Source organism: Xenopus tropicalis, chromosome 1, assembly GCF_000004195.4.
Source record: "Xenopus tropicalis strain Nigerian chromosome 1, UCB_Xtro_10.0, whole genome shotgun sequence".
NCBI lineage: Eukaryota > Metazoa > Chordata > Amphibia > Anura > Pipidae > Xenopus > Xenopus tropicalis.
In genome coordinates, this window is record NC_030677.2 from 94,275,621 (window position 1) to 94,295,707 (window position 20,087).

At 39.6% G+C, this 20,087-nt stretch overlaps 1 protein-coding gene across 2 annotated transcripts in view; it reads left to right on the top strand.

The window, feature by feature from the left end:
- Nucleotides 1–15,884, top strand: part of b4galt1.1 (UDP-Gal:betaGlcNAc beta 1,4- galactosyltransferase, polypeptide 1, gene 1) — a 62,953-nt gene extending 47,069 nt beyond the window's left edge. The window contains 5 exon segments of one of the 2 annotated variants that reach the window (NM_001126960.1): nucleotides 128–315; nucleotides 4,970–5,092; nucleotides 5,890–5,994; nucleotides 12,876–13,557; nucleotides 13,586–15,884. In NM_001126960.1, coding sequence (NP_001120432.1) covers nucleotides 128–315; nucleotides 4,970–5,092; nucleotides 5,890–5,994; nucleotides 12,876–13,008 — 549 coding nt within the window. In that variant the 3' untranslated portion in view covers nucleotides 13,009–13,557; nucleotides 13,586–15,884. 2 annotated transcript variants of the gene reach the window in all.
- Nucleotides 15,885–20,087: the final 4,203 nt, after the last annotated feature.

Below are 20,087 nucleotides of genomic sequence, written 5' to 3' on the forward strand. Positions count from 1 at the left end.
TTTTGAGCCATAAAAACTGATTAAATGAAGAGAACTTAAATGCATTTAATTTTGCATTCATTCATACAATATGTAGGACACATATTTTAAAATTATTTTTAAATATAATTTATTTCACTTTTAATAGGATGGAGACAACACTTTTAACCGTGCCAAGCTAATGAACATTGGCTATGCAGAATCTCTGAAAGAGTATGATTACAACTGCTTCGTATTTAGTGATGTTGATATTGTCATAATGGATGATAAAAATCTCTACAGGTGCTTTAACCAGCCAAGGCACTTATCCGTGGCTATGGATAAGTTTGGGTTTGGGTGAGTATTTTATCTTATTTGCATTGTTACCGTATAGTGCTTTAAAGAGCTTTAAAGCTTTTAACTTTAGCTTATATCTGTTGGACCATGGTAACATATCTTCGATTCTCAATTATCAAGATTGAATTCTGTGAGAAACAAATATCCCTGTACATTTATATTGAGTTATGTTTTGGAGATAAACATGCCAAAACTTTTCTCATTAAATTGTGTTGGAAGCAAATACCTTATTCTTAGTCACTTAAGAATAAAATGGAAGGTTTATACCACCCTGTTTCTGTATATTTTTGCCTCCCTTAGTACTGTCTTTGTTTGCACCTATGCAATTTTAACCTTTTTTGTTCCCTTATAGAGCTGGGTGGTATGACCAAAAATTTATATCACGGTATTTTTCAAAATTATATCGGTATCACGGTATTTGACGGTATATAAATAAAAAATAAATAATAAATTATTGGTGGCCCCCCCACCCCAACCCCCCCCACAACCCCAACCCCCCCCCACAACCCCCCCAACCACAACCCGACCCCCCCCCAACCACAACACCCCCCCACAACCCCAACAACCCCCCACAACCCCAACACCCCCCCCACACAACTCCAACCCCCCCACAACCCCAACCACAACCCCCCCACAACCCCAACACCCCCCCCACAACTCCAACCACAACCCCCCAGCAGAACTTACCCAACTTGTGGTTCCTCCAGCGATGCGTCCTAGCGACGTCGCGTGCGCGCTGACGTCACATGCGCACGGGCGCAACTCGGATATAATTGAAGAAAAATAGCAGGAGGCGCGCATACCGGTGTAGCGGTATGTTTAAAAACCATATCGTTTTTTTTTTAAAAACCGGTATACCGCCCAGCACTATTCCCTTATAAATAAAATTGATTGCTATATGAAAAAAATAACAGATAATGTGTAGCTATATGTTTATATGGTAAAAGGTGCTGTTAAAGGACAAGGAATGGCTAAGTCACTTGGGGGTGCCAAAATGTTAGGCACCCCCAAGTGACTTTAATTGCTTACCTTGTACCCCGGGCTGGTGCCCCTGTTAGGAGAAAACAGCACCAGCCCGGGGTAGCTGTAGCGGAGCGCTTCCGCCTTCGTTTTGCCAGGACCCCACGACAGGCACATGCGCAGTAGAGTGAAAAGCCGACTTCTCTGTTAAAGTTCGGCTTTTTCACTCTGCCGCGCATGCGCGCGTGAGCGAACAGGAAGGAGGAAACGCTACAGCTACCCCGGGCTGGTGCTGTTCTCTCAGAACAGGGGCACCAGCCTGGGGTAAAAGGTAAGCGATTTAAGTCACTTGGGGGTGCTTAACATTTTGGCACCCCCAAGTGACTTTGCCTTTCCTTCTCCTTTAATGTACACCAATCTCTTCTAAGATATGTGAGGGGATGAAATATATTCAAACTCAAGTCTGGAACTCAGTTTAGACAGTCTACTTGGCATCAGCACAGCTTGCATTTATATCTTCTCTTTTGTCCATTAGTCAAACAACAATTTTTATTTGTGTTTGAGAAGCTTCTGTCATATAGCTGGATACTGTGATTGCTAAGTATAGGATGAGAAACGTTATTGTAAACCTTACTTTATTTACTACCCTTTACAGTAAGGCTAACTGTCCTGGGTGCAGGTAAAGAGAACTATAAAGAGAAAAATTACTGCGCTCACAGTAAGTTTCCCTTTAGTGCAGTACTTTTTCTCTTTACATATATATTTTGCGGCTTTTTCACATAATAAATCACATTTTTTTAATTTAATTAGTATAATCCACAGTTTTTAACACATGGGAAAATTTACTAAAACTTCCTTTTTAAAAATTTAAATAAACCCTTTTTCACAAATGTCTACATTTACAAGAAAGTCTGATATCGGCAGGTTTTAGCTGGCGAATTGACGGATTCAGATTTTTAGCCGATTGTGGCATAGTAAATCTCAAGTTGCGACTTGATTTCTACGACTTTAAGCATTAGTAAATAGCCCCCTAAAAACACAGTTCATGAAAATGAAAAATAAAATACAAATTATAGTACATGGACCTCTTAGTGTACATCTACGGCAGCCAGCTGCACATAATTTAAAAAATCACTTATTATCAAAAAGAGACATACGGTATAATTTATATTTAGCTACAGATTTCCTTGCTGTAGACAAACTATTGTCACTGCCAAATAGCCATATATGGTGTGATCCACTTGGGAGGCAGGCACTCCCAAGGGCTACGCACAAGTTGATAAGCTGCCAGCTCAGCCATGACGACAGCTTTTTTTCATCAGTGTATGGCCTTTAGACTTTCTGCAGTTTTATCACAATAAACTCCCCAGATATCAGCAGTGAGGCTCTGATAGCTTATGTTTTCACTCTTCCTCTCCTTCCCAAAGTCTTAACAATACTGTCTGTAGTTTAAACCTTGTTTTTATTTTCTCTTGTTGTAAACAAAATATACCACTTATGTCCTTAACCCTTTAAGTGCTAGCCGAATTTGGCATTTCAGTTCCCCCCCAGTGTCAGACGTTTTTTAAGCATTTTGTACTCATTCACTTTAACAATGTTTTTTGGTAGGAAAACCTCCATGAAACTAGGGAAATTATATATCGTTTTTTTCGTCACTAATTGGGCTTCGACATACACACTGAATTTTATAACTTTTCTGGAGATATGATGTGTATTTTGGGTGAAATATGTAAAAAAAAAAAGAAATTATGAAAAATATATGAATATTTTGAGTTTTTTTTCCATAGAAAAGTTGATTTTACACACATTTTTTTGTTGTTTGTAAAAGCCCTGATACTCCCAAGTCCAACGATACCAAATATGTGGTGGTAACCCACTGTTCCTGTCCAGAAGTAACCCGGAAAAGCGCTTGTAATAGTTGATGCAGCATAACTTATATGTAAATCTAAAATATCCCCTCATGTTTGGTATTTTTAGAAACTGCAGACCTTCAGGTTTCTAGGTGCAATCTAGTTTTCACTCAAAAGCCAAATACTTTTTGTCAGTGCATCGTGAAATTTGTTTTTTTTCTAAAACGTAAACTTGGACGCAAGATCAAATGTGGATTTGGCAAAACAAAATCTCAGAAAGATTTTCGAACCAAGGCAAATTTGAAAGACAAAATTCTCCCGAATAAAATGATGCCCCATATGTATGGGTGCACATAAAGAGGTGGCCACCAAACACCCCAAAGCAGGGGCAATGCATAAGAGCAATTACAAAAAAAAATTGTGGGTGTGCACTACTTGCAGTTTTTCAGTGTTAACCCCCTACCTGTGAAATAACCCCCACAAACTATATATTTCCAAAAAGTGCACACCTTCAGCTATTCAGAGACACCACACTCCTCTTTCTACATGGAAAATTGTGGCCGCAGTCCCTTGCAGAAGTCAGCCCTTTGGTCAGAAATCAAAGAAAAAAAACAGATACAAACCTAGATTTCTCCCCAAAATCTCCATGGCAACTACCAAAATCTTATTAAACATCAATCTGCAAGTTCCCCTGAATAAAACCATACCCCATAGGTATGGGTGCACATAAAGACGTGGCCAAATCAAATCACGAAAATGCAATAAAACCACTAAAAGCAATGAAATTGGTGGTCAGAGCAATAAAAAGTTAAAATGCAATAAAATAATTAAAAAACAGAAATCAATTATGAAAACACAAAAAAAACACAAAAATGCAACCAAATAAATCAAATAATTATAGAACAAGATCAGAAATAAAGTTTTAGTAAAAAAAAAAAAGACTGCCAAAGAAAGCAAAGAAAGAAAGAAAAGAAAAAAAAAAGTGCAAGTGTGTATGTAAGTGTATGTGTGCTTGTCAAAGTTGTCTGTAAGTGTGTATGTGGGCAAAAGTGTGTAATGAGAAAAACAGAAGAAGAAATAGAAAAAAAAAATTTAGAAATAAGCAAAATAAACAGTGGTGTAGAGTTGTAGTTCAGCTCACCCATGGCAGGCAGGTGATCAGGGGTGACCAATCCAGCAGGAAGGCAGCAGGGGGGCTCCAGCAGTCACATGTGGCAGGCAGCAGTGAAGGAGGCGACAGCAGTGGACACGTCATCATCGCGTGCCCACTGCTGTCATTGGCTGGGGGACCGGATCGGGGAGCCGATCGGTAAGTATGTCCTTCACTGCTCGTTGCCTAGGGGGTTGTGGGGGTTTACAAGCGCTGCACTGCTTTAAAAGTGAGCACAGCGCTTGTAAACCTGAAAGTGCTGCAGGACGTAGATTCTACGTCATGTGGCACTTAGGTACTTTGGTACCCAGGATGTAGAATCTACATCCTGTGGCACTTAAAGGGTTAAAGGAGAAGGAAAGGCAAAGTCACTTGGGGGTGCCAAAATGTTAGGCACCCCCAAGTGACTTTAATCGCCTACCTTTTACCCCGGGCTGGTGCCCCTGCTCGGAGAGAACAGCACCAGCCCAGGGTAACAGCCTAACATTTTGGCCCCCCCAAGTGACTTTGCCTTTCCTTGTCCTTTAACAGCCCTGCTCATTTTACAAATACTCTAAATCCCAAATTCACTTTCGCTGAATTTCATCAAAGGATTTGGCGAACTTAAATTTGTTGCAACTCATTTATAATAATAATGCCATATTTACATTCATAAACCTCTATGAATACTTACAACAATGTTTTTATTTTTCAGTCTTCCATACCACCAGTATTTTGGGGGCGTATCTGCTCTAAGCAAAGAACAATTTAGAAGAATCAATGGATTTCCAAACACATACTGGGGATGGGGCGGAGAAGATGATGATATATACAACAGGTAGGATACTAGGGTGCATTCACTTACCCTGAAGCAGTAAGAAAAGTGCACAGTGGCCTTGTTTTTTGCCACTGCATTTTCCCCCCAGAATTCATGTGTCAAAGACATGCAAATGGGCACCTGAGGTGGGCGTTATCAGGTGATCGAACGATGGGCATAGGTGCTATTGGACTGCATCAAGTCGATGCAGTCCCCCATCCGACAGAAAATTAAACCTGCCTGATCGAGATCTGGCCAATTTTAGGCCAGATGTTGTTCGGGTAGTCCCATCGCGGGTGCCCATACACAGGCAGATAAGCTACCGAATCAGTCTGAAGGACCCGACTTGGCAGCTATAATCTGCCTGTGTATGGCCACCTTTAGGCTAAAGTCATACATAGCTGTTTCTTGGCCAACACAGAAAAGCAGGCTGAGAAACAGCTCACTGGTTGCCTCAGCCCTGGTCTGTTATGTGTACTGTACTTACACATTAGTCTATGTGCAAACATATAAATCATACTTACTAATTTCTTTGCTAAAATCTGCTTCATGTCTGCAGTGCGTGACATGACAAGAAATGTCACTCCACAGATCACATTTATATGTACCTGAATTTGGTTAACATTAGATAGTAATGCAATAAATGCCAGTCATTTCAGCTATTTTTACCTGCAATGCAACATTATTTCCCAGGATTCCAGTGTAATTATGCTTGCTTCTGTCAGACACATAACTTTGTTTAAAGATAAATTAATTTGCTGGAGTGCATTCATTTGCATATAGCAAGTATCATGTCATGGAATCCTTGTTTTTTACAGGATTGTAGCCAAAGGTATGTCAATCTCTCGGCCAGATGCCACAACTGGTAAATGCCGGATGATCAAACACAATAGAGATGAAAAAAATGGTGACAATCCAAAAAGGTATATTTTGTAATGAGAGATTTTTTTTCTTGTTTGAGTTCCAAGATGTTTCTTTGGTGTGTTTTTGTTTGCAATCATTTTTTTTCCCATTCCAGTCAAAAAAGCCTAAAGCATCATCCAGTCAAAAAAGCCTAAACCCTCATCAGTTTTCTTTAGAGGGGGGGAAAAATTCCTGGCTACAAGTTGCAGGAAACTTTGGAAAACAAAGCACTGCATGTGCTTTCTCACAGGCAATTAACTTTATTGCTGGTGGAAAATAATTTTTGGGAGATTTGCCACCCACGGTAGCAGAGAGATTTAACCATGGGTAACAAATCTCCCCATGTGCCATTACCCTTAAGGGGTTATTGAGTAGCCAGCTGAAGTCCAGCTGGTCAGTCTGGGGAAATATATTTAACCATGAGAAACAAATCTCCCCATGTGCCATTACCCTTAAGGTGTTATTGAGTAGCCAGCTAAAGCCCAGCTGGTCAGTCTGGGGAAATATATTTAACCATGAGAAACAAATCTCCACATGTGCCATTACCCCTAAGGGGTTATTGAGTAGCCAGCTGAAGCTCAGCTGGTCAGTTTGGGGAAATATATTTAACCATGAGAAACAAATCTCCACATGTGCCATTACCCTTAAGGGGTTATTGAGTAGCCAGCTGAAGCTCAGCTGGTCAGTCTGGGGAAATATATTTAACCATGAGAATCAAATCTCCCCATGTGGCATTACCCTTAAGGGGTTATTGACTAGGCAGCTGAAGCACAGCTGGTTAGTCTGTAGCACTTATTCTGCTACAAGTAGTTATCATATCCTTAAGTTTTTCCAGTGTAAACAATCCCAACTTGGCCAACCATTCTACATAACTAAAATAATTTATACCCCTTACCAGCTTAGTTGCTCTTGCATTTGTGTGTAGCAAACTGGAGAATTACCCTCTCTTCCAACAAATCTATACCCCTTTAAATGCAGCTCAAACCCTTTCTGAACCCTGCTGCTGGTGAATGGCATTGCTTGATACTGACAATATTATTATTCTCATAAACCTGGGGGATACTTGTGAATAGTATCCCTAGTACCATTAAGGGTGTCAGTGGCTTACACATTTTAAAACCTCAGGCACATGAACTTTAATTTATCAACACTGAATCTCAGCCCCCTAGATTGCCAGTTTCTCCAGTGACATTTTCCATAAATAAATATTAAAGTTTCTTATCAGTCAGTGCACAGATTCACCTGCAAATGAAATGTGAAGTGGGATTAGCCTAAATACCAGTTAGGGGAGGATTACTAATCAGTCTTGCAGTGTGACTATATACAAAGTATATTGAAAATTGGTTCTAAAGATCAGGTAACTGAAAGCAGCACAGAGCAGAAAAGAATCACAATTTAAACCTTACTACCCCTACATACTTTTTATATACAGTGTATAGAGATTTGGAAATCTCCAGAGCCTAGCAATATGAAATATATATAGTTCTTTAAATTCCTGGAGCAGTGCAGAACATATATAGTGACATTGTAGATGAATCTACATATGTCCATCAGGTTCAACCTGCCTAACAATAGTTGATTCAAAGGAAGGCAAAATAATCTCTGTAGCCTTTCCAGTTTGCCTCAGAGGAGTAAAATAGTTCCTGACTCCTGAAGTTAATGAGTTAATCTCCGTAACTTTATATTTCCCCACTTTCTAAAAATACAGCCTAAACTCTCTTAAAATGGGAAGGTAACAAGATAGCAGTTCCCAGTAGATATCAGAATAACACTCAATAGTAAGAAATCCAAGTCTGGCTAGGGACTCCTCTAGTTACATGGAAGTAGTAGTAAGGTTAACTGAAAGCAGTTCTAATGTGTACTGGTATTTAGGCTAATCCCACTTCACATTTCATTTCCAGGTGAAGCTGTGCACTGACTTACTGAAAGCTCAGACACAATGCATTGAGATGGCTGCTTACACATCAATACATTTGTTGGTTCAAGAATAAAATTTTAAATGGTAAAGTGAATTTTTTGTTATGTAAACAGCTTAATTTAGAAATAAAAAGTATACCATAAAAATCTTGCCAGTATCCCTTTAACTGTGCTAACAGTATTATTACTTCAGTAAATGTCTGGGTAATTAGAATCGAACATTAAGAAGGCTTGCCCTAACTTTGCAGCCTTTTTTATTTGTAACTGAAGCAGAGGCTCTTCCTCTTTACTTATATTAGGTTGTCTGTATTAAACCCCTATAATTAATTTGTCTGACACCTTAGAATCCAAGTTCAACCAATAAGGTTTCAGTCCTCTCATGCTACTCCTTAATGCTTAAAATACAAACATAACCTTCCTCTTTTTTATTTCCCTCATTGTTCCAAAAAAAAGGAATAACTTAATATTTACAGTCTAGTTGTGTGACAATAACATCATACCTCATATGTCTGATTCAAATCCATTAACTCCAGCTCTCCCATCTTATTGGCCATGCTTCTTGCATTAGTAAAGGAAAGTAGTTTTTTTCTACTCCAAAATAATAAAGTTAGCTGTTTTACTGATTTTTTGTATTATTGTTGTTATTGTTATTACACTCCAAATTATGAAAAGGGCATCTCCCATAGAATCCATTTTAATCAAATAATTTAACATTTTAAAATAGATTTTTTTTTTCTCTATAATAATAAAACAGTACCCTGTATTTGATCCCAACTAAGATATACTTAATCCCTACTGAAGGCAAAACAATCCTATTGGGTATATGTATTTAAAGTTTATTTAACGTTTAAATAGTTTTTTTAGCAGACTTAAGATATAGAGATTTAAAATAAAGAAAGACCCCTTATCTGGAAACCCCCAGGTCCTGGGCATTCTGGATAACAAGTCCCATACCTGTGTTGTTGTTGTTATTATTAATAATAATAATAATAATAATAATAATCTTAATTTATATGATGCCAACATATTCTGCCTAACTTTAAAGACATTATACATCATTTAGATCAGTCCCTGTCCCTGAATCTACTGTCCCTATCACATTCACACATTATATCCAGTTTTATCACAGGTCAGCTAACCTGCCTGTAGGTTTTTGGAGTGTGGGAGGAAGCTGGAGTACCCAGAAGAAACCCATGCAAGCACAAAAAAAACATGACAAAATAGAAAATTAACACCAAAAAAAATCAAAGTGTTAAGAAGTAATTGGGGTGCTTGCTTTATAAAGGCACAAGATACATAGCAGATAAGCTCTGTAGAGTACAATGGCTTGTGATTCCTGTGTAAAAACAAAACCTATTGTATTCTACAGATCTTATATGTTTTTCTGCTATGTAACCTGTGCCAAGTTAACTTGAATGGTCGCCCCATGGCTACACATTAGCCTTTTTTTTATAAACTATAGTAGTGTTTCTGAAGCAAACACACTAGTTTTACCAGTGCAGGGCAACAGAACATTATATATTCATTACTTTAAACACATAGGGCCCTGACACAAGGAGATTAAATACCTGGGTCACTCGGGAGGAAATTCAAAAGAGACTTGAACATGTAAAGGTAAACAAAGGTCCAGGGCCGGATGGGATTCATCCCAGGGTATTAAATGAGCTGAGCGCTGTGATTGCCAAACCTCTTCACTTCAGGATTCGTTGAGGTCTGGCATGGTGCCGAGAGACTGGCGAATTGCTAATGTGGTGCCGTTATTTAAAAAGGGATCCCGTTCTCAGCCTGAAAACTATAGGCCTGTTAGTCTGACATCAGTAGTAGGAAAACTTTTGGAAGGGGTAATAAGGGATAGGGTACTTGAATACATTGCAGTTCACAATACTATTAGTTTGTGCCAGCATGGTTTTATGCGTAACAGATCTTGCCAGACTAATTTAGTCGCCTTTTATGAGGAGGTGAGCAGGAACCTTGATGCTGGAATGGCAGTTGATGTCATCTACTTGGACTTTGCTAAAGCGTTTGATACTGTACCTCACAGAAGGTTAATGATCAAATTGAGGAATATTGGCCTAGAACATAATATTTGTAATTGGATAGAGAACTGGCTGAAGGATAGAGTACAAAGAGTGGTTGTAAATGGAACATTTTCTAATTGGACCAGTGTGGTTAGTGGAGTACCGCAGGGGTCAGTCCTTGGTCCTTTGCTTTTTAACTTGTTTATTAATGACCTGGAGGTGGGCATAGACAGTACTGTTTCTATTTTTGCTGATGACACAAAATTGTGCAAAACTATAAGGTCCATGCAGGATGCTGCCGCTTTGCAGAGCAATTTGACAAAATTAGATAACTGGGCAGCAAACTGGAAAATGAGGTTCAATGTTGATAAGTGCAAAGTTATGCACTTTGGTAGAAATAATATAAACGCAAACTATCTACTGAATGGTAGTGTGTTGGGGGTATCCTTAATGGAGAAGGATCTAGGGGTTTTTGTTGATAACAAGTTGTCTAATGCCAGGCAGTGTCATTCTGTGGCTACTAAAGCAAATAAAGTGCTGTCTTGTATAAAAAAGGGCATTGACTCAAGGGATGAGAACATAATTTTGCCCCTTTATAGGTCCCTGGTAAGGCCTCACCTTGAGTATGCGGTGCAGTTTTGGGCTCCAGTCCTTAAGAAGGATATTAATGAGCTGGAGAGAGTGCAGAGACGTGCAACTAAACTGGTTAAGGGGTTGGAAGATTTAAACTATGAGGTGAGACTGTCGAGGTTGAGGTTGTTTTCTCTGGAAAAGAGGCGCTTGCGAGGGGACATGATTACTCTGTACAAGTACATTAGAGGGTATTATAGGCCAGCGTTTTTCAATCGCTGTTCCGCGGCACAATAGTGTGCCGCGAGATGTTGCCTGGTGTGCTGTAGGCAGGGCCGCAATTTTTACTTTAAAAAAAAAATCCAGGCCCTGTCATTGGTTGCGCCCCGTGTGTACGGGTGACGTCAGTACGCACGGGGCGCAATGTTATAAAAGGGCCTGTGTGCGGTCGCGTGTAGGCAGAAGTGCAGAGGCGGCGCGCGTGAGGGGAAGATGCTGCTGAAGCCGCCGAAGAGTAAAATGCTGCTGGGCTCCAATGTATTAGGGGGGGCCACGGGGCACACTGACTTATGGGGGCACTGCTGCTGGGCACCAATGTACTAGGGGGGCTGGCTCTTGGCACCAATGTACTGGGGGGCACTGCTGCTGGGCACCAATGTACTAGGGGGGCACTGCTCTTGGCACCAGTGTACTAGGGGGGCACTGCTGCTGGGCACCAATGTACTAGGGGGGCACTGCTCTTGGCACCAATGTACTAGGGGGGCACTGCTGCGGGGCACCAATGTACTAGGGGGGCACTGCTGCGGGGCACCAATGTACTAGGGGGGCACTGCTCTTGGCACCAATGTACTAGGGGGGCACTGCTGCTGGGCACCAATGTACTAGGGGGGCACTGCTCTTGGCACCAATGTACTAGGGGGGCACTGCTGCTGGGCACCAGTGTACTAGGGGGGCACTGCTCTTGGCACCAATGTACTAGGGGGGCACTGCTGCTGGGCACCAGTGTACTAGGGGGGCACTGCTGCTGGGCACAGAGTTAAATTTTTTAACATTTTCTAATGGTGGTGTGCCTCGTGATTTTTTTCATGAAACAAGTGTGCCTTTGCCCAAAAAAGGTTGAAAAACACTGTTATAGGCAGTTGGGGGATGTTCTTTTTTCCCATAAAAACAATCAACGCACCAGAGGTCACCCCTTTAGATTAGAGGAACGGAGCTTCCATTTGAAGCAGCGTAGGTGGTTTTTCACGGTGAGGGCAGTGAGGTTGTGGAATGCCCTTCCTAGTGATGTGGTAATGGCAGATTCTGTTAATGCCTTTAAGAGGGGCTTGGATGAGTTCTTGATCAATCAGAATATCCAAGGCTATTGTGATACTAATATCTACAGTTAGTACTAGTGGTTGTATTTATAGTTTATGTATGTGAGTGTATAGATTGGTAGGTGTGGGTTAGGTGTGCTGGGTTTACTTGGATGGGTTGAAATTGATGGACACTGGTCTTTTTTCAACCCTATGTAACTATGTAACCTCTACCGTGAGCGACTAATCTCCTTTAAATGCTTTCCCACTGGCTAAAATGCAAATTGCCAGTGGGAAAACATACATGGAGCAACTACTTTGTGAAGTAGTCCAAAGTTGCCTCTCAAGGAAACTTTGGGCTACTTCGGAAAGTAGCCACACTGTGTATGTTTCCACTGGAGATTTTCATTTTAGCTGGAAAGGAAACAAGGAATTATTTGTAACCCGAGGTAGCCACAAATTATCATTTGTAAAACCCTGCTTCATCTAAATAAACCATTTTTCTAAAAATAAATTTTTTTAGTAGTATGTGCTGTTGGGTACTCCAAAATAGAAATTTGCCATTTTAAGGGTCGACTCCTGGGATCATAGGATTCACAGTGCACACAAACAAGCCAAGGCACACATACATGCTAGGTCATATCTGCCAATAAATGGACAGAGTTCTGCCTTTTCACATTTTTGTTACAGTTAGAGCTGCATTATTTCTCTCTGTGGGAACAAACAGCCCATCACTAAATGGTGGATCAACAGAAGGGATGTAAAAGGGCAATGTTTACTGATATACTGAATATATATATATATATATATATATATATTCCTGTTTGGCAAGACTCTTTAATAGGTCACTTAACTTAATATAAACTATCTGTTGGCTAAGTATTCATTCTGGGGGTAAAGTTTTCCAATAAGTTCTCCGATATGTATTTCATTCTTGAGAGGTGTTTTCTGTGTTTTATAGAGTATAAGGATGTGATAGAATTTAAATTACTCCACTCTTTGGATTTTAATCTTTTTTTCTTGATCAGAATTAAAAAAAAGTATTTTGGAATCTCCTTCAAATGCTTGCTTAAATAAAGAGTCATTTCCTCAATCTTTTAGGTTTGACTTGATTTCACGAACAAGACACACCATGGAGAAAGATGGGATTAACTCACTCTCCTATAAAGTTGTGAAGAAGGAAAAGTTTCCATTATATGTAAAAATCACAGTGGATGCTGGTATTCCGTCATGATAATGTTCTTGAATTTTAAATGAATTGATGAATGTGGCCATCAGCAGCCCCATTTCAATACTTATTTTTTTATATTTTTAGAATATAGCCACAAAATTTAAAGTCAAAATATATATAATTTTAGTAAGCAAGCAATTACAAAATGTCTATGACTGTTTGACCAAATTAGTAACATATCAGGAAATGAATGTACTACTTCTTGTGTACAATGCTGCTATATATTTATGAATGTTTACACAGAGATGGGGAAATGTAATAAAAATCATACAGGAAAAAAAATCAAACCTAATAACAGAAAAATTATATTTCATAATGTCAGATTGTTTAATGGGCAGTTATTACATTGTGATTTGAGTTAATTGGGCACTTTTTGAAAGTGTTTTATTGTTTCTGGTGCAAAAACGACTTAAGTTGTAAATATGCACACTGTAATACACCAGTGTACCCTACAAACTATAAAATGCGGAAATTTTATTTTATGCTGGCGGATTAGGCTGTACAGATTTGCTGAAAATTAGATAAAACACGCCCAAAGAACATCGTTTTTCATATCATGATATTTTATTCAGTTAACAAGTATCATTCCAATTTCCAGACAATCCCAGTTTTGGCTGTGTATTAAAAATATCTCTCCCTCTACAAAAGTCTTTAAAACACTTTACAGTAAGAGCAGAAGGTATGCTGAAGATCCCCTTACCATTTAAGCATAGTCCCACTACTCTACACTCACTCTTTAACAAATCTCCATCATTAAATTAATCATTAAAGAGCCACTTGCTGGAATTTATTTGCAATTGCTTGCATTTCCATACATTAACACAGGTGGCATCTAAAGCAGCTATCAGTCTAGGATGCCAGCAACCAGTCATCATGTACAGGTTGTTAAGAACATCACAGGGTAAGGTATGGGACACTTCATCCTGTAACCTTTTTTCCAAAAAAGCTCATAATTACATGTTGGCCATCTCCCATACATACAGTACATATCCTATACATTTTAATCAAATAATTCAAGCGATTTCCTTTAAAAAAGCCTTAGCACATAGGCTCATGACTAAGTGCCTTGGAACACAAAACGTAAGGACATGTAAACTAAATAAAGATACTTTGTTTTTACTTATCTGCCATGCATGTTGGGATTTTTTGGATTGCCTACTCATATTTTTATAGTTGGTTTAAAATATGTTTTCTATTGCAAATATTTTCATTAGTAAACAGTAAAAATTATTTGCCAGACAGAAAACCTCTTAAAGAAGGGAAGGGGTAGAAAGATAATATTCCAGCTTTAATGAAGAGCCAAAGTAGATTCCAGCATCTCCTGGACACCTGCTATGTTATTGGGCTTTTTTTTAATATGTGCCATATGTTGATCGACATACTATAACAGAAATGTGCCTTTAATTTTTAATCTCAGCAATTCTTCATATCTTTATACTGATCATATACTTTTACAGTTAAGTGCCTTGATTATAGAAAATTCTGCCTATGTAGGTATCACAAACCCTGATGCCTTATGGACGCATTTCACCAACATGAGATATCTGCGCTGTAGATGAGAATTCTCACTTACATTCCAAACCCACACACTTATTTATATGCTAAAATGAAATCACATGCTGTACTTAATCCCACTATGCTTTTGAATTTGAGTTTTAGACTGCACAATATGTGTGTGTGTGTGTGTGTTTAAATTGCATATTAAATGTTGAAAAAATGGTCTTAAATTGACAGTAAAATGTTAAACTCTGGGATCTCAAACCTCTAGGTGCTAAAACAATGCAGTATTTTTTGTACCAGCAGAGGATAGTTATTTATTTATCCTGAACAAGGATGAGAATACTTTGTGGCCCTGTGCATGTTTAAACAAAACCAATATGTAAAAGACAACTTTATTTTCCAGACCAGGTTATTTACAAATGCATGTTACGTAGCCATGATTTTACATGTTACAGAATCTGATGTCCATAGTTTATTTTAACAAATGTTACAAATCTTTGGTGTTTACGTTTTTACTGAATGTTCTTTTATGTATTGTCTTGTTTTATTTAGAGAAATACATTTGTGGGGATAAAATCAGTGGAGCTTAATTATTATTGCATTATATATGTTGATGTAATATCTCTACATTCCTAGGAGATTAGTCACCTGCAGTTAAGGCATACGTTTCGCTTCGTTTTTCCGAAGACATAAAAGTTTCCTCCTGCAGGCAACTTTGTGCAACTTCAGAAAACGAAGTGGCTTGTATGTCTTTCCAATGGCCATTCATTTTATTTCCAGTGGAATGGCATTTCCTGGGATATTAGTCGCCTGCAGCAGCCAAGATTAACTGTGGGCAACTAATCTCCCCGTGGGCTATGAGCCTTATACAGTAGATCTAGTACTGTTTGCAAACTTTTGCTTTACAATTGTAAACTTGAATACTGTATGTTAATGCATTTTTGCTCCATTAAATTTTGCAAGAAGAAAAACAGGAACATTTATAAATGAAAATTTGATAGTTAAAGTAACAGTGCTGTACATAGTAAGAGCACATATTGTATTCATTTGAATCTCTAACAGCGAAAAATAAGTACTGTTTGAAAAAATCCCCATATCTATTAAGTTCTACCCTTTTGTTTAAATAAAACCTGCCTGTATGTTAGCTGGTCCAGAGAAAGGCAAAAACACAATATAAAGCCTTTCCAATTTGCCCCAGAGGGGGGACAATGCAGGTTTTTGAGCCAGTAATCATTTTATATTAATTTTGTATGATAATAATATCAATGCACATCAATGTTTACTATCAAATTGTAACATTCAATTATATTTATAAAACTATAAACTGCCAAAATTATTTTTACATAAAATTGTATAATAAACATATATTTGCTAAAGTATTTTATGTTTCTCATTATTTCTTAAAGAAGGTAAAGTTAAAATTTTTGTGTGAGGAATATTTCATACCTGCATTACATCTGTAGCCTTATAGGAAGGCTTATATGTGTAGTAATATGTTTGGGGACTATGCATACATACCTGCAAGTGTATGATATTAGTATAATTTAATTGTATGAATGTACATATGCACAAGATATCTGTATAGATTTAAACAGTAAGGCAGTCAGATGTTAATTAAGTTGCTTAAGTTGGGAATGCTTTGAAGTGCCTTTCTGGTAGTTACCTTGGGATTTATTATAGGTGGGTGATCAACACCAAGATATCACAGGAAGCCATCTGGAGGGTCTTTTGCCGAAGTTGCCTCACAGGGCTTTTTCGGCAATTTGCGAAATAGCGCCACCGCGTGTGCCATCCCACCGTCGACTTACACTTTCGCCGGTGGGATGGCAGGTGATGGCAACTCGGGGAGATTAGTCGCCCACGAATCTCCCCGTGTGCCAGAGCCCTTATGGGAACTACCTGACTGACTAACACAATAAGATTCCTGATTATCTTGTCAGCCAATCAGAACACATCCCTACTTTGGTCAGTGAAATTCTAAGAGTATAACTTAACTCTTAAGCTGTCCATACACGCACCGATAATATTGTACGAAACCCAGTTGACCAAGTCGGCGAGTCAACTGATATCGCAAGAGGCTGCTGATATCGGTCGACTCGCCGATCGGCCAGGTTAAAAGATTTTGATCGGGCACCATAGAAGGCGCCTGATCAAAATCTGCCTTCAGGGCTGAATCGGCAGAAGTAGGTAGAAATCCTTTTGTTTCTACCTCCTTATCTGCCGTTTCAGCCCTGAACGGTTAGTGGCCGATTGTACAATCTTTCGTGCGACCGATGGTCACACGAAAGATCGGAAATCACCACGTGTGTGGCCACCTTTATACTCACATAGATTGACAGTAACATAGACACATAGACATACACACACAAAGATATATAATATATCTACATGATCACAACAGTATGTAAGGTATGCCCTGTTACATCATTAGTCTTGCATACTGGATTGCTGCCTTACTAGGGGCATCCTGTACCCTTATGCATGGCTTGTTCCTGGACACCTGTATCCACTTTATATGCTATATATGCTGTCTAATGTATGCAACACTTAAAGGAGAAGAAAAGGTACATTTACTGGGGGGTGCCAAGTGTTCATACCTTTTCTTTTCCTTTAATTGTGATTTTGCTTAAGTGTAGTAAGCAAATTTACCTCTTAATTTAAGGTTACCAGTTTTATATCTAGCAAGCATACATTATAAGGAACAAACTTTTTCCTTTATCTAGAATAAAGGTGACTATACATGGTAAGATTTGCTTGTTTGGCTTGGTTGCCAAATTACATATGGAAAGTAGAAGTCGTTTAGTGATTTTACATTTAAATATTAGGGTGATTTCTCAGCAACCTTCTTAAGAAAATGAATATCAAAAGTAAATTACCCAATAAGGATATAAGAAGTGGTGGAAGCTTTATTCAACTCTCATTTACCTAGTGAATTGCCTAGGAGCCTATTGTCAAGTAACAAGCTCCAGTTTCTGTCTAATCCTAGAATAGCAGTAGGTGTAAAAAGCCTCAAGTGTACTTATATTGTATATGAAAAGTATTTTATTTATTGGCAACTTAAAATAGGTGATAAAACATTTTTTTTGTTCTAGATGTGCTAAGGGCCACAGTTATAGAGAAAATGTACCCACCCTTGTTGACATGAGACCCTTTATGCTGAGAGTGTAATGCAACCCCCTCCCTCACTTTTTTCCCATTGAAAAGTTCTGGGACTGCTTGAGTTTATGCCGTTCACTTCCAAGCATTGTTATTTATCCTTCCGAGTAAAACTGGTGCAGAAAAACATGATGACGCCCAATGAACAATTATTACAATATTTTAACATGCCCTGGTTTTTCATAGTTTTTTTTTGTAAAGTCATAGTACCTGGAAGATTTTACAATTGCTTGAGACAGCAGCAAAATACTGCATCCCAACACTAGATGGCAATGCTGTATTACAAATGTTATATAGTGTCGGTATCAGTTTAGTCTAAATGCAAGTTGGTGAAAGGTAAATCGCAGGTAAAGTGTAATACAGCAAAGGTCAAAAATGTGTTCAAAAATCAGATCTTGACAAGAAAGTTGAAGAGATTTGGTAAGATCCTATGGAATGGAAAAAAACCCACAAAACGTTGTGCATTTCAAATCTATCCACAATTAATAATCACAATCATTGTTTAAACAGAGATTTGCCTGGCTAAATATATCCTTTCTGACCCTAAACTTTCCTGTGGTGGCACTGGCAACTATGCAAGTGGAAAGACACACAAATAAGGTGTGTAGTGTGTAATTGGTCTCCTGTCACTACAGCAAAAACCCCCAACTACCAACTTCTATCATAAGATAGTAATCATAATAACCACTCAGACAACATAATTAGTTTTTGGAAAAAAGGGGAGGCCATGTTTATTAAAATGTTACTTTAAATTCACCAAATGAAAAATGGGGGCCCCCAAATCATTTAAAATTAAGGGAGAACACACTTAGCACCGTTGCAAATGAGAAGGCCCACCACCATTTGCCAAAGAATACATGTATGGGCTTCTCCTGTAGGGATACTCCCTGACCCGGAAACAAAACCAATGCTAGTGAGTCCCTCAGTGGTTGTCCCTCCAAAAACACACTTGGGCTTCTCCTGTAGGCATACTCCCTCACCCGGAAACAAAACCAGTGCCAGTGAGTCCCTCAGTGGTTGCCTCCTGTTAAAATGGGGTTTGCTTGGTTTATCCCCAAGGCCAGGAGGCATAATCTGTGCTAGGTGGATTCCCAGCGGTTGCCCCCACACAGTTCCAGATCCTGCTAAATGCCATATGGGGACCGCATTGCCGTCTCCCTGCCTTTCCTTTGCAGATTCCAGTTTTTGGTGCTTGTACTGACTTGGTAATCCTATATTTGGGAGGGAGGGAGAAAAATCACAGGTTAGTTATGATCCCTCTATGTGTGCTATGAAAGTACCCCTACACCTATTCCCACACCCTAGTTTTCTCCTCCTCTATAGCAGTCCATTGTTTCTAGACAAACCCCATAAAGGTGGCCACACACGTAGCAATTTTCGATCTTTCGTGCAACCATCGGTCGCACAAAAGTTAGTTTGAAATTCTACCTCCTTTTGCCTCATCGAGCCACCATTCAGGCACCGAATATCATTGGTGCATGTATGGCCAGCTTAACTGCATACCCCCCAACTGTCCCGCTTTTCGCGCGACAGTCCCGGTTTTTACAGCGCGTCCCGCTGTCCCGGATTGTTCAATGAATGACCTGTCGCCGCCTTACGAGGAGCCGAATAAGGAGCAGGAGCCCAAGAAGAAGGAGCCGGAGTGATCCGCTGCAGCCAGCGCGTCCCACTGGGCTGGATAGTTTAATGAATGTTTTACTTTTGCGTAATGCGGGACATTCATTGAACAATCCAGGACAGCGGGACGCGCTGTAAAAACCGGGAGCCGAGTAAGGAGCAGGAGCCGAAGAAGTCAATGGGGGCCGCAATGGGGGCAATTGGGGGGGTACTGTGTATGGGGGACACTGTATGGGGGCACTGTGTATGGGGGGGCTCTGTGTATGGGGGGCTCTGTGTAAGGAGGGCTACTGTGTATGGGGGGCACTGTGTATGGGGGGACACTGTGTAAGGAGGGCTACTGTGTATGGGGGGGGCACTGTGTATGAAGGGCTACTGTGAATTGGGGGAGTACTGTGTAAGGAGGGCTACTGTGTATGGGGGGGCACTGTGTATGGGGGGGCACTGTGTAAGGAGGGCTACTGTGTATTGGGGGCACTGTATGGGGGGGCACTGTGTAAGGAGGGCTACTGTGTATGGGGGCACTGGGTAAAGAGGGCTACTGTGTATGGGGGTACTGTGTATGGAGGGTACTTTCTATGGGGTGCTGTCTATTGGGCCATCGTGGGCACTATTTCAACTATTTTAAAAATGGGGTGTGGCAATTGGGGCGTGGCCACAAAGTGGGCGTGGCCAAAAATTTTGCCCCTCTTTTCATTTTTCAAATGTTGGGAGGTATGTAACTGGCTCCACTGCCTTTCTAGCTGGCCATTGTTTTTCAGTTAAAGGAACAGTAACACCAAAAAATGAAAGAGCTTTATTACTTTATT